This window comes from Trichoplax adhaerens, genomic scaffold (assembly GCF_000150275.1).
Source record: "Trichoplax adhaerens TRIADscaffold_13 genomic scaffold, whole genome shotgun sequence".
Taxonomy (NCBI): domain Eukaryota; kingdom Metazoa; phylum Placozoa; class Uniplacotomia; order Trichoplacea; family Trichoplacidae; genus Trichoplax; species Trichoplax adhaerens.
Window position 1 is genome coordinate 659,234 of NW_002060955.1, and position 15,024 is coordinate 674,257.

At 31.0% G+C, this 15,024-nt stretch overlaps 1 protein-coding gene across 1 annotated transcript; it reads right to left on the reverse strand.

Annotated features, from left to right (window-relative positions):
- Positions 1 to 1,367: 1,367 nt before the first annotated feature.
- TRIADDRAFT_60013 (uncharacterized protein) lies at positions 1,368 to 8,320 on the reverse strand (the record flags this gene model as incomplete). Its single annotated transcript, XM_002116059.1, has 17 exons — positions 1,368 to 1,478; positions 1,622 to 1,822; positions 2,629 to 2,961; positions 3,102 to 3,428; positions 3,675 to 3,819; positions 3,910 to 4,088; positions 4,577 to 4,776; positions 4,899 to 4,947; positions 5,233 to 5,312; positions 5,516 to 5,631; positions 5,803 to 5,883; positions 6,128 to 6,222; positions 6,355 to 6,447; positions 6,574 to 6,651; positions 7,162 to 7,257; positions 7,424 to 7,494; positions 8,254 to 8,320. The coding sequence occupies 17 exons, from the start codon at positions 8,318 to 8,320 to the stop codon at positions 1,368 to 1,370; spliced, it is 2,322 nt and encodes a 773-aa protein (XP_002116095.1).
- Between the last annotated feature and the right edge of the window lie 6,704 nt (positions 8,321 to 15,024).

The following is a 15,024-nucleotide window of genomic DNA, read 5'->3' on the forward strand; positions in this document are numbered from 1 at the left end:
AGTTGAAATCGATTCCAACTAATAAATGCATGTACCGATTGCTATACCTAATTTCATGAGTGATCGATTTATATACTTAGGTATCGTTATAGGCCTTAAACTTGATCATCCATATATGCTAACATCAATCACCATCGACTATTATGGAGATGCTAGTATGTAAATTGAAATTAATTCCAATCCATACCAATAGGCGTACATCGGCATGTAGGGATGCAAGTATCGATCAATATCATAAATGTAATCTAGCCAACGAATACATAGCGCAATAGCAATATAGGCACCTAGGTAACTGCAATACGTTCATATTTCTACCGTCTACTTTTATGCATTATACAACACGTCGCCAAGAATAAAGCAGAACTAAATATGAATGAATGATTATGGAATCTCTTAGTAGACTACAATTTATACGATTTATTTATAGTCAATAGGCTGAGTCCCGTGATTCAACTTTGCAATTATAGGATGATAGGACTAGATGATATTGCAAATTGTTTAGCTTACGTTGATCAATACGGTAAACTAGTCGCTAATACTAACATCAACGACTTGCTGCTATTGGATTGATTAGAATACAAATTGAATGTAATTGAAATCCATTCCAATTAATAAAAGCATGTACCGATTGCTATACATAATTTCATTCTATCCGGCATTAAAGCATGAGTGATAAACTTATACGCCTATATAACCTAATAGGCTTTGCTTGAACTTGATCATCAATATTGGCTAGGACTACAAGTTGCTAATACTAACATCAATCACCATTGACTTTTATGGACATGCTAGTATGTAAATTGAAATTAGCTCCTATTCATACCAATAGGCTAACATTGGCTTGTAGAGATATAAGCATTGATCAATATCATCAACGTGATAAATGCAATAAATTCAATATTTCCACCATCTACTTTTATGCATTACATAACACGTCGTGAAGAATAAAGTAGATCTAAATGTAAATGAATGATTATGGAATCTCTGAATGGACTACAATTTATTTATAGTCAATAGACTGAGTCCCGTGATTCAACTTTACAATTATAGAATGATAGGAGTAGATAGCATTGCAAATTGTTTAGCTTACGTTGATCAACACAGTAAATAACATCGTATTAACGCATGGTAGATGAAAATAGATGTGATACCATCAGGGGAATTTATGGAAAGTGTTAGGGGAGAGTTAATATTTAATCTTTTCAGTTAGTTGCACAAGCAAAGGGAGGGAGATTATGTAAACTGTATTGGTTATGGACAAGGTAGTATTATTAGGTTAAATTACTTCTGCAAAACTCCAGTTGCTAAAATATTCTTAGCATCAGTGTATAGTGCATCAGTAGTACAAAATAGCAGCCATTAATAAGCTAAATCAAGTTAGATATAGGGGATTGTCTAGAAGCAAAATTGATACCGGGAAATCCTATAATTAAAAGTGCATATCTACAATAAACATCTCCTAACTTAACGATTAAATCCTTCGATAAGATAGGAAGGGCATTTTATGCCAATCTTATACTATAATAGGTCGTAAAATTGAAAGTAAAGGATAAACAACCAGGCCAGTTGTTGTGATTTTATAAAACAAGCCACTTTGCTATACTCTAGTACTGTACTTTACCTGAATAATTAAGCTGGCAACAATCTTAGCTTTGATATGTTCTAATAATTCTACCATTTTCTTCCAGTCATCATTCATTTCATCTAGACGTTGCTGGAAGTGATCAAGGAAACCTTCGCCAAAATTCTCTTTCAACTGTGCTAATAGGCGTTCAAGCGAAGAACGGCGAGATTCGTTCGCTTTTACATCGTTAGAATATTCCTATAATGAATTATATGATAAATTGTTAGCAAAAAAAAGAAAACTATGGTTCTATTTTGAGTAAAAATTGGTTCTATGCCCACGGCTGTTATATATAAATTACAATGGTATAATTATTGCCAAGTTCTAGGTTAAGGTATAATTTATCAAGGAGAACCATTCCATCTACTTGGTTATAGGGCACTTGCAATAGCATAAATAAATTATACTGATGGAAATATTTGGTAGCTATGAACAAACTTATGTTCTAATATCTGGACAAAATTTTTTTGCGTCTAAGAATATTCTGTATAAATTTTGGTACAATTGTGACAAAATATTAGATATAGATAGTCAATATTTTTCTAAATTGCTATATGAATAATAAGTCTTACAGTATATGTATATAAGTGATCCTGCATCTATGACTAGCTAATCTAAATTAGTGTTACATAATTATTTCAAAATACTAAATTACGGTATAGAATATTGACGAGAAATATTTTTCTATATTGCTATAGGTCACAAGCAATAATACGTATAAATCAGGCTGATAAATTATTGTAACAAAATATGGACTCATTCCATTTAAAATTTAAGTAAAATACTCCTACGTCCACGACTATGCCATAGAAATTGCAAAGGTACAATTATTACAAAATATTAAACTATGGTATAAATTATCGCTAATAATTATTCTATCTGAATTGCTACAGCCGCTAGAGATCTATTTTAGAAATTTAAGCTATTAAGAGCTATTAGAACTATAATATTGTCCGTATATTATATCAGCAAATTCTAACTACTTAATAGGCTCGATTAACTACCTGCAATTGCTTTTCTTTATCGTCGGTATCTTGCAATACTTCTTGCGGCTCAATATCCGCATAAAATTCTTCAATTTTAGGTAATAATCCTGTTACCCATAAATTAAATGCTTCATATTCAGTATCGAATGATTCAATTCTATTGCGGCTTTTATCAATCATAGCTTTTTGTCGAGCAGCTTTAATCTTGAGACTGTCGAATTGTCGAACAAGTTGATCTAAGCCTGGTTTAACACGTTTAGCTGCAAGATTGTCAGATGCCTTTAATTCTTGATAGTCTTTCTTCAGCGTAGTTATACGCTGGCGGCATTTATGAATTTGCGTCTGGAATAACTGTACAGAAATTATATCAAGATTAGAATAACTTCAGAGATACATAATGAATAAAAATTTACAAAAGATTCTACATTCTTAAGACGTTAGAATTATATCATTCTACGCATGTTAAGGGAAATATAGACAGTATTGCTCACCAAAACGCCTTCAGCCCGAGCCTTGAAAGAATCAGCGTCATCAAGGATAGCTTGATCATCTTGTTGGATTAATTTTTGATGGCTATTTTCAAGCCATTGCTTAATGGATTCAATATCTTGAGCAAGTCCAGCTTCGTTATCTAAATCCAGGGATGATTGTGATTCCCGTTTACGTTCTTGAATAAAAGCAAAGTAACCCTGAAGATCGTTTTCTAACGAGTTTATATGCTCTTCTAAATCATTTCCGCTGTCATCAGACTCTTCTTCAACTAGGACAAGCGTATCGATAAAGGTCTTGAATTCTCCTTGCAATTGTGCACCTTTACGCTAAATGATTAATTAAAATTGACTTCTATTAGATCTACAGAGATAGCATGCAATATCTACCATCAATCTAAACGATCAATCAAAATTGCTACTACAATCCAAAAGACAGTATGCAGAGTCTATCTTTAAGCTAAATAATCAATTAGAAGCTGCAATGTATTAAATGTATGGAGACATCAGGTATTCCGCTACGAGTTGCTTAATGCCCTAGTTAAAGTAACTTTACTATTTATAACTCAATCTTACTTCAAATTCTTCCAATAATTTGCTATTGGTTGCCGGATCATTGTTCTTATTGGTGTCTTCCTGAACTGAAGAACGTAATTCTTGCAATTTTTTGGTAAACTGTTTAATTTGTTCCATTTGCTGGGTGTTAAGTGTTTTATGTAATCTAGAAACGATATATTAAATTGATAAACTCTCAAAATGAAATTTTAGTAGCATCAATAGATATTAATTGATATAGAGGCTGATTAATTACAATAGCTGAACATCTTGCGATTGCTTCCGTAAATCTTCCCAACGTTTAGACATTTGCGAAATGTAGCTAACAAATTTATCTGAAAGAGTAGGTGCTAATTCGGTAGAAAGTAGCTCTTGGCCCTGCTGTAATAGAAAGCCAATATTGGCTTGGCGACTGGTTATGTCGATCATGAATTTCTGTAGAGCAAGAATCACTTGTTAGCCGATTTCTTGCATACATAGAAGCGATGTTAGAAATTTTTAAATTATATATTTCTTTTGCAATACTAAATCTTTACTACAGCTAAAAATACATAAAATGATTGTCATTTTATTATCAATCAACATCTCCCAAAAGCATAGATTGAACTGCCTATAGGCATCTTTGTGCATTCCTTTTAAGTTACAAATATAATGAAATACTTATGGTAAAAAATCTTCTTTGGCTAGGAAAAGATACTTTTTGAATCTACAGAATCCAATTAAAAACTTGGCCGTCGATCATTATCAGATGATCTATGTATCAATGTTTTGAGGTACTTAAGGTATTTCATATATCTACATTATTAGCGATATTCTCGCTGGTTAAAGTAAATTGGATATTGCATAGATGTAAGCCATTCATTATCACTAACTACTTTTCTACAGTATCTTATCCAACAGATTCGTCTAGTGCCTAAGTATACCTCAAAGGAATGAAATTGAGTTATAGTAGTCTTTAATTCGTTGCCCATTTCAATCCCATTTAGCGTTTTTTCAGCATTTGATAGCCAATTCAAGACATGACGTAGTTTCTGTTCATATTCTTGAACATTAATTTTGTCCTCGACGATATCATCATCTGATTCTCCTTGATTGCCATCATCAGACGAATCGCTATCTGGATCTATAGGATTAACATGCCATTAAGTACCAGTCGATCAAAATATTATCCCACTCAATCGTTCTAAACTTTAGGCTCTAATTTTACCAGAAAAAAATCACTTTTAATAATTTTACAACTCCAACCTCGAATACTCTCACGCTTCTTTTTTAATTCCAGTTCTTCTTTTCGTTCCTATTCGAAATGATCATAGATAATCCATCTATTAAACTAATTTTGTTAAATGGGATATTGAAATGCACGATATATTATATCTAGGAGAAGTAGTTAGTTGCCATTTAGGTATACAATCATATAGAAATTATATCTAATTTGCTAAGGCAATCTACTAGGTCATCCTTTGAAAATATATCAACATTACTGATGATTTTAGTAGGACAAATTTGACTAGGCTTGGATTTATGATATTCGTCTAAGAGGTAGGAGAAAATTATTTTCCAGGATCAAATAGATACTCACTTTATACGATGGCAATTTGGATAAAAATACCAAGATATACAATATCATGGCCTTTCCATCAATTTTTTGTGAATCAGCTTCTAAAACGAAGATTAAGATAAAAGGACTAAGTTACTTTTAGGCCGAAAACATTGACTTCCTAGTTAAGTATGCAGAACTGATTATATGAGAGAGTAACATCTTGTAGTAATATTTCGATTTCATTGTTTAGTTTACTTTTAATAGGAAATTTTTAAGAGAAACAACTGCAGATTAATATTAGTATCAGCAAGCTTGCCTATACCATTAGCCTCTAATAGCTTAGCAATCCCAAAATTTTCTTTTGCTAGATCAAAAATTAACTCGAAACGATCTTGTATTTTTTGCGACATGACAAATTGAACGTCCAATAGATCCGGTCTAGGCGTAATAGTAAAAAAATGTGGACTTTAGTAGCTATTAGATAGTTTAATAATTTTCTAGAGTTAATAGCAGACAATCTTCTAGTGTTTATTGATAGGATATACTAATAATGAAGATTTAGAATCTTGGCATAAATATATGACATTACTATAGATGTCTTAAACCAACCTATAAAAGTGTATAATAGCTGAAAATGCATGTCCATCAGTCCAGCATTGACCGAAATTAGTTATATCCAGATTTTCGTACCTGAAAATAGCGATTCAATACGTTAATATTGTACGATTCTGACTAGATAATTAATTACGATAAAATAAATGATTTTAATTGCAAGTTTAAATTTGAACTTTGATTATATTTGGTCATAAAGAGATTTTACTTAACCATAAAATAGCGATATAAGCATTAAAAAATCATAAAAGAACTTTAAAATCGTAAGGCGGTTCTAAAAGATTTCACTGATGTTGTATAAGCTTCATTTAAATTGGCTTACTCTTGGGCAATTTGCTGGAACCACGAAAGAATTTTACCCTTAACGCTGGATGATGCGTCTGGTACTTCTTTAATTTTATCCTCTATCTTTAGTAGCTACATATTGGAACGATTTAGCATGATTATTTGATAATCGAGTAAAATAGAATATGGAATGAATGAAATGATCATATACATAACAGCACTAGAAATGAATTTGGACAATCCATCTTTAAGTAAAATTTTTACCTGATAATGCTCAGCAATATTCCATACCAATTGCAGAATTTTACGTTCTTCGCCATTAACTATTGCATCACTATTAATACTTCGAGTATTAATCTAGAAAAGTAACAATCAATTTAATCCTACCATTAGAATAAATCAATGGCATAGTCTTAATCCCTCTATATTGATATATGCAAGCTATGTCTGTAATGGTACTCAAAACAGATTATTCAATCTTACCTGATTATTCTTGCAAAATTTTAAAATTTCATTGACATTTTGTATGCGTTCGAATCGCTTTCGACCTCGAATACTTTTCTAATCATCAGAATGGATGCAATTAGGACTAATCAGTTTGAGATAGTATTGTTTAAACTCTTAGTATATTTGAATTAGAAGGAAAAGGAAAATAAAATCAGGTTTTCGAGATCGAAAATATTTATTGATAGGAATACACTAATGTCGATATAAATGAGGCAGTATTGAATGTATCGCAATTTTTAATAAATCTTGTATATGCATTAAAACTGATAAACTATAAATTAAGACCAGACTAATTTGAGGTAATATCGGCTATGCTGTAATTTTACTTTATACTGAAAGAATTAAAAGGGAATCTAAACCAAACTTAAAATGAAGTTAGATAAATTCCAATTTCATAGTTATTGCTACTATGCGGTCATCATTTGTGTACTAGACTTTGGTCTTATTCATTTTATTATTTGTACATTGGCTAGAGTGGCCCAAATTAGCTGTTTACATGCAGCATGATCAATCTTGATGACTATTTCTCATACGTATAGCTGTAAGAAGTTTTGTCAAACTTACCAAAGTTTGTCCGCTTAATTTCTGAAGGATAGCAATCAGTTTATTTCCACTTTTTAATTCAGTATTGAAATCATTAATAGGTTTCTGATTTGGTATCTATCGAAAGTCAAATTCATTACATTATTTTGGAACCGATCCATTTTTAGTTACGCAATATATTGTTAGTGAATCAATGATGAGTAAGATATCTAAACCTACCAGAAATTCTTTAAAATGAAAATTATTAGCAGTGATGAGGTTAAAAGTTTACAGATTCACTTACGGTGATAAGAATTGAGTTAATCCATCGTAGACAGGCCTTCTTTTGGATAGTCAAATTAGTTGGAAGTGCATCTATGATATGAAATATAAACTTATAGATTATTTATATCATTTTCGTACAAAGTTTGTATACAAGTAAATGTGAAATCAGCTAAGGTGAAATTTGAAGTTCTACAGCTGACATAAATAGGAATTGGGCTGATTAATAAAAGTGATAGATGTGTTAGATTTTAGCATTATGGGCGTAAGTCCAATACAAAACTAAACTTTTCCTTCCAAGCGTTGATAATAGTTTCAGAAAAATGTCGGCTTAATCGGTGTGTGACGACGTTACTAGTTTCGATAAACAGCTATCAAACTTGTTTCAATAAATTAGGAATATCCTGATTGACTACGATTTAATTCTATCCTTTATGGTGATTCTATATTATACATACTCATATCATCATTGAGAATCTATTGGATGGCCTTTACAGCGACTAACTTGAACTGAGTAAAATGATGATAAAGTCCATTTATTTATTATGAGTAGATGATCATCACAGCTATACTGCTATGAGCATAAATTCTATTTATTATTAAGTCAACTTTATTCAACAAGAAGAAACTAAATTATATCAAGTATATTCTATAACATGTAAATTATGGTTAATCGCATTGTTGTAAATGAGGTCACCATGAAGGTTTGTTTTATTTGTTGAGAAGTGTTTAACTGACATAAATACTCATAGATTGATAGATCAGACAAGCCTAGCTCCAAAATGTAGTATGATTTGTAATTATGTTGTAGTTCTAGTATATATCTGCTTTAATCAACAGAAAGCAGCTTACACACACTAGCTTTCAAGCTGTAATGAATAGGAAATGGCCAGCTTAAGTATACCGTATAAATATGCATATTGCTATATGATTATCAGCAAGTAGTAATTATGATGTAAGTCCGTATTCATTTAGCAAAAAGAATGTATATTAGATTGAGCTTTCTAGCATGATAAATAGAATATGAATATAAAAGGTACCGGTACGTTTGAATTATGCTCCAATTGATTATACTATACGATTTTAAGCTACACTCATGATAAAGCATTGCATTATTTTAATTAGAAAGATCTAAATTAGCTTGAAATCTATGCTAAGATAGCTAGAATATGAATATAAACCATAATCACTAATTACAAAGATCGATATTAATTTAGTAAGAAGGATATAAATTAGAAGGAATATTGTACAGTAATATATACGATAAGATTATTAACTAATGGATATAAATTGTTTCAAAACTGAGTACTATAATAAATGATCATAAACTACAGTCATGATGAGAGTTTGCATTATTGCAAGAAAAAGGATGCAAAGCAGGTAGTATTATCAATGAAAGGTACACATATATGTGGCAACAAACTGTGATCATAGAAGATCCGTATTAATTAACAATAAGAATTCAAATTAAGAAAAAGCGGTATACCATGATTACTAAGATACAGTTGTCAACTAAAGGGACAGATTGCTTCAGGATACCATATTATATGATTATAAGCTATAAATATGAAGGTCCTTAAATATTTAACAAGACTCAGATCGAACCTTCAATCTTAATAAATAAGATATGATTAAAGCTGAAAGATATATGATCACATATATTGCTTCCATATACAGCACAAAACGATCGCCACAAAGATCCTTAACATTTTAACAAGAATTAATAAAATACTGTATCTAAAAAAATAATATCGATTATAAGTTAAAAATTATATTGGTCCAATTAAGCTAATCATGATAAAGGCCAGTACTGATTTACAAAGTGGACGTAAATTAATTTAAACGTTATATCGCGATAATTTAAGATAAAATTATAGACTAAGGATATGATGCACAGTTATATTTTTATATATAAAGCGAAACTATCCCGTTATTGACTTGGATCAACGGGATTAAATTATATCCTGGTCTCATAACTACCATTTATTGAACGTTCTTGATTGAACAAGGAAGAAAGCATACTATGCTATCGACTAGATGTACTATTGAGGATTATTACATTCTCCTCTATTTTTTGGCCTGCTTATTGTATTACAACACAGCTAGATATCATCATTAGGTGCCTATTCGATACATGTTTCTGAATTAATTTTAATACTGTACTTTTATACCCCTGAATTATGTTAGTAATAACTGTCAATATTTTAATTTACTTATTCTAATTAGCTATTGATTCATTTTTGTATGATACTATTCGTCTTGTCTAGGATCTAGATTGTATTTGTAGCGGATGGAATTCCCTTAATGTTTTGCTTATTGTTTTCTTTTAATTAGTGACAGTAGGAAGGACGATCGAGTGTCTAGACAGTCTTAATCATGGAATTAATTGGTTTTAAAGACTTGTTTTGTTTTCAATTTTATTTAAAAGCAGGTAGATAAAATAAACACAAGCTTTCAAGAGTCTGCACAAGTCAATAAAAAGCTTTCATCAGGATAATTTGAGAAAGCGCTAAAAAATGGTAGAGTGTGGACGTGAATGATAGTTTCAGAGTTAATTTTATATATATTCAAACTTATTCAAATGTTTTGCGTTGTAACATCAATTACTAGGGCGCCGTTGGATATTGTAGAACTATTCTAAAGTTGTTTTAAATCTATTTAAAGGAAAATCCTTTATATCATGTAGGATTATACCAGGATGTTTTATTCTAGTTGCATAAAAAATTAAGTCCGATATATTTTAAAGACTTTCGAACTTGATTTGATAAGTAAAATAAAATGATTGTAGGCATTCATTACAAGGAAAATTCTATATCAGTTTGTTGAACCGATGCTAGGATATCTACTACATGGTAGAAATTAAGTCAATGAAGCAATTTTAATAGTATTGTAGGTAGATTTTATCAGAATGCAAAATGATGCAAGTTATTGCTCTAAATGATCATTTTGGTACATCAATCTTTTGAATAAAGTATCAGAATATTGCAAAGGAATCGAGAAAATAAATTCATTCTAAAAAGATTCACGTTTGAGCAGTATAACTAGGCATTTCTGCTAAGGAAATTTGACATTGATTTATTGAGTGAGTTCAACTATATCTACTATAGCGATCGAATAAATGAACTAATTTGGAAGCTATGCTTATCAGATTGAATTACTACTGCAAAATAAGGCTACGTATTGCTCACAAGGGAAATTCTACATCGGTCTAGAAATAAATACAAACACATCCACTGCTACATGGGGACCCGGTGCATATGCTAATTGTAAAGTAGTCCAAGGTAGATTTGATTAACATTGCAAAATGTGAGTATAATTTTCTCATAAGAAGATATCTATATCGAATTAGGAAATAAGGAGTAGTCTATTTACCATCACTATAAAATTAATGAGCTAAATTTTAAGTGGATAGAAGCAGATGCAATAGAGATCGATAGAATGAAGTTATCATAATTTCTAACCTATCAAGAAACTAAATTTAAAAGCGAATGAGGCGGACTTGATCTGCTTAGCAAAATGGAACTTAAAATTTTAAACTAAATTTTAAGGTGATCAAGGCGGATTTGATCAATCTAGCAAAATGAATCTTAAAATTATTTACGAAGGAAATTCTATTTCGATCAATGAAATTAAATGCAAGGATACCCATGATAGGGATCGACAGGATGAAGTAATCTAATATCTAGTCTATTATGAAACTTAAGTGAAGGATAATTTTGCCTTGCTATAAGTCATAATCTTGAGACCTGATGAAGATTCATTAGATTAAAAGCTCTAAATCATTGTAATTTTATATGTGATCTTGATACGATAGTAAGCAATCAATAAAATAAAATTGCGGATGCATAAAATTAAATTCAATTCTTTAAATGAAGATTTAAAACCTTTCAATGATATTATAGTTGGAATCAAGCTGTTGGTGAGTAGAGTATTTAAGCTGCTTATTTTATCGATGGTTAAAGCATATTTTACACAGAGTAAGCTCAAACTACTACGGCATATCTTACCTTTTGCGCTATCCCATTGGATCTGCTGAGATGATGATGCTGAGGATGCCATGGATTAAATTAACAGATGTGGGAAAAGTAGGAAAGAATAGCCAAAATCTTACTAGCCCAGGGATATGTGTATCTAATAAATGATATTTAGATACTTTTAAAACTTTAAGATATTAGATTTAGTCATCATAAAAACTGCTTAAGCTATCTTAGCGAAGAACGATTAGTATGTTATGTCAGTCATTTCCTTATTACAGTAGACTGTCTATTTCAGTATTAAATGGAGATGATACACTTACAGTTTCCTCTTTCAGTCCACAAAGATTATTCAAAAAGGACAAGCTAAAGAGGTATTGACCAAGATCGAGAAGTTTCATTGGAAAGATTAGTTGAAAGAAAATGAGATAATTAAATTTTAGTATTGCCAATATAAAATTAGTTTTTTTATTTCCGATCAATTTAAGTCCTTCAAATGCAAGTGTGAAATTGATAGCTAGTTTTGTCTTCCAACGAATATTGGAGCAATGTAAAATATATGAGGAACTATAGATAATAGGAAGAGTTGTTTATAGCTTTAATGAAAATGGTAGCAAATGGAGATATAAGAAGAGAACCATGAGTACTTAAGTTGTGCACTAATCTTGCCGTATATAGATATAGAAAAAAAATTCGGCAATCAGGCTTTCTATAGCTTATAAAATATGCCATTTATCACTTCTACAAGTGATAACAGCTGAGATTTAACTGATTGATATGGTATTAAGATGGTATATGATGGAATGAATACAAAAATGAATATAAATATGGTATATGATATAATCTAACATTGTTGTTATTACGATAGAACAGTGAGCGCGTATTGCAGTATTTTCTTAATCCATGTTAAATGTAATGTCGTAATTAGAATTACTTATGCCACGAAATATGGAAATAAAAGTTCCAATAAGTATAAAACTAATTGTATTCTCATAAAGATTAGTTGCAGTAAAGTATGCCTAAAACTGAGATTTAACTTGCTGTTATTAGAGCAGTCACTAGTAAAATAAATAGTGCAGATATTATCTATTTTCTCTATCTCTAAAATTTTATTTTTTAATTAGAATAGCTTTTGCCATAAAGTATTATCAAGAGAAAATTTCCAGATTTGTGAATTTCATCTTTTTATAAAAATCAGTTTAAGAATAGTATGCAGAAAAATTTGTGATTTAATTAATTCGATTCCTGTTTCCTTCATTCATATGCATTTTAACTCTTAGTTGTAGATTGGTAGCTTAAAGATTTTTGTCCCTGGCGTTTTAAATTTAATATCGAATTATTGGTCATTAAGGTGGAAAGAACCAAGTGTAACTGATATGTGATATTGAGGAAATTGAAAAGTTTGGCTGAGATTATGTATTTTAGGTTAATTTAGATAGAAAGATTTGAATAGGAATATTTTTTCAGAAACTATTGAGATTAGATCTCATTAGGTATTAAACGGCATAAAAAGTTCCACTGATATAATTTAATTTAGGCTTAGTTTAGATAAATAGATTTCAATTGGATCGCCATGTTTTCCTTACTATCATTGAAATGGGCAGTTATTGGGCGTGGGGATGCGAGAAGAGTTTGGCCAGGATAACTTATTTTCGATTTCATTTAAAGGGAAGATCTTAACTAGATCATCCTATTATCTCAGCTATCATTATAGTAGGTAGTCATAAGGTATCAACAAGCGGAAAGTTTTTCAGGGATAATGTATCGTAGATTTAATTTAGATAGAAAAATCGTAATTAAATCGCTATATTTTATCCCTACAATCATCGAAAAGTGCAGATGTAGTATTAGACACTTGGAGGCGAGAAAAATTCGCCTAGAATAATTTATTTTAGGTTTAATTCAGATGGAACATTTCGGCTTGATCGCCATATTATCCCTAGTATCATAGGAGTAGGTAGTTACAAGGTATCAAGAGGCGAAAATGGTTTTGTTAGATAATTTTATTTTAGATTTAACTTAGAAACTTGCGTAATTGGCTCGACATACGATTCTAGGCGATGTTGAAGTCGGCTACCTTCAAGTATCAAGAGGCAAAAATGTTTCTTTAAGATAATTTATTTTCGATTCAATTTGGACAGAAAGGCCCTGATGTAATTAGATAGACATATCATTCATGTCATGATTGAAATAGACTGTAGGCCAGGTATCGAGAAACTAAAATAGATCAGTCATCTGCGAAATGGGCTATAATTAGGTACCAAGGGGTAAAAATAGTTCCGCTTAGATCATATTTTCTATTCCTATTTTTGAAGACTTTTGTTATTGAGTTAAAATTCGAAAGATGGGCAAAAACAAGAAAGACGGATAAAGTCAATATTCAGTTGCTTTTTCGATCTTTAACTAAAATAGAAAGAAAATAGGATGTTCTGTATTTTACGAGAATGTCAGTAGAGATTGAAGTATCAATGGCGATGATCGGTTGTGAAATAAAGAGGAAGGAATATGTCCGTATTGAAAAGGTTTATTACATTTTACATCCTTTCCAAGTTGAAATATAGTCTAAAGTTCATTATAGAAAATCATTTTGCCGATCTTACATGGAAAATGGCTATATTACGATTTGGTGCGCTCTCAATACTAACAGTTTGTCAACATGTCGGTGAGAGATGTCAAGGAGGAATGATAGAGTGATATAGCAAGGATTTGAATTTTGATTTTCAGTCATGATCGTTTTAGAACTCTTGTTATGCAATAAAATAAAGCAAATTAGTCTACGACTTGATTGATTGATGAATTGATTGATCGGATATTCCCTGTTGAATAGTCGTTGTTTATGACCTTGAATATACTTTAAGCTTAGATAGCTTAATAGTATAGCGAGATGAGCTTAATACCCTGTTGCGAAAGTGATGTACCACGATTGTGAAATACTTAAAATGTTTATGATGTTTGTCCTTCCTGTATCTAGCAAATCAGCAAAAGTAATTTTCCTGTAGATTGAAAGCATTTTACTGAAGGACGTTTAGAGAATAGAATTGGAGTGATATCGAAGATTCTATGGCCTAATCGATCGGTAAAGTTAAAATCCTTTTGCCTTACCCAATTTAGAAATGGATACGGTGTGGAAAATAGAATCACCCAGATGTATCCATGAATCATGATTTCGATTGCCTAATCATGCTACGACAAGGATGATGATAATTTAATCCTGTCTGCTAGCTAAAATAGTCGAGTATCATTGATTATAATTATTGGTGCTCAATGTTAGATAGTTAGGGTACTTAAATAGATAAACTAACACCATTGCTCATTAAATTAGCTGTTCTAGACGACCACTTATACTGTTCTCTAATTATACAGGTAACCCTTCAATGCATAATCTCTAATGATAGACTTTACTGACTAATGATATCAAATACAATGTCACAGTTGTTGGCTCCATCAACTGGTTGAATTAGTTTAATATTCCTGACATTAACGTACCATGGGATATTCTATTAGTCTGCTGAGTGCAACACACTATCAAATTAGCCAGTCGAGGCTGATGATGACCAATTAATTATATTTCTCTTCCATTCAGACCTCTATTTTGTTCATCCATTTAATTTTATGATTACGCAGACTATCATTTTCTTGATTATTAGTC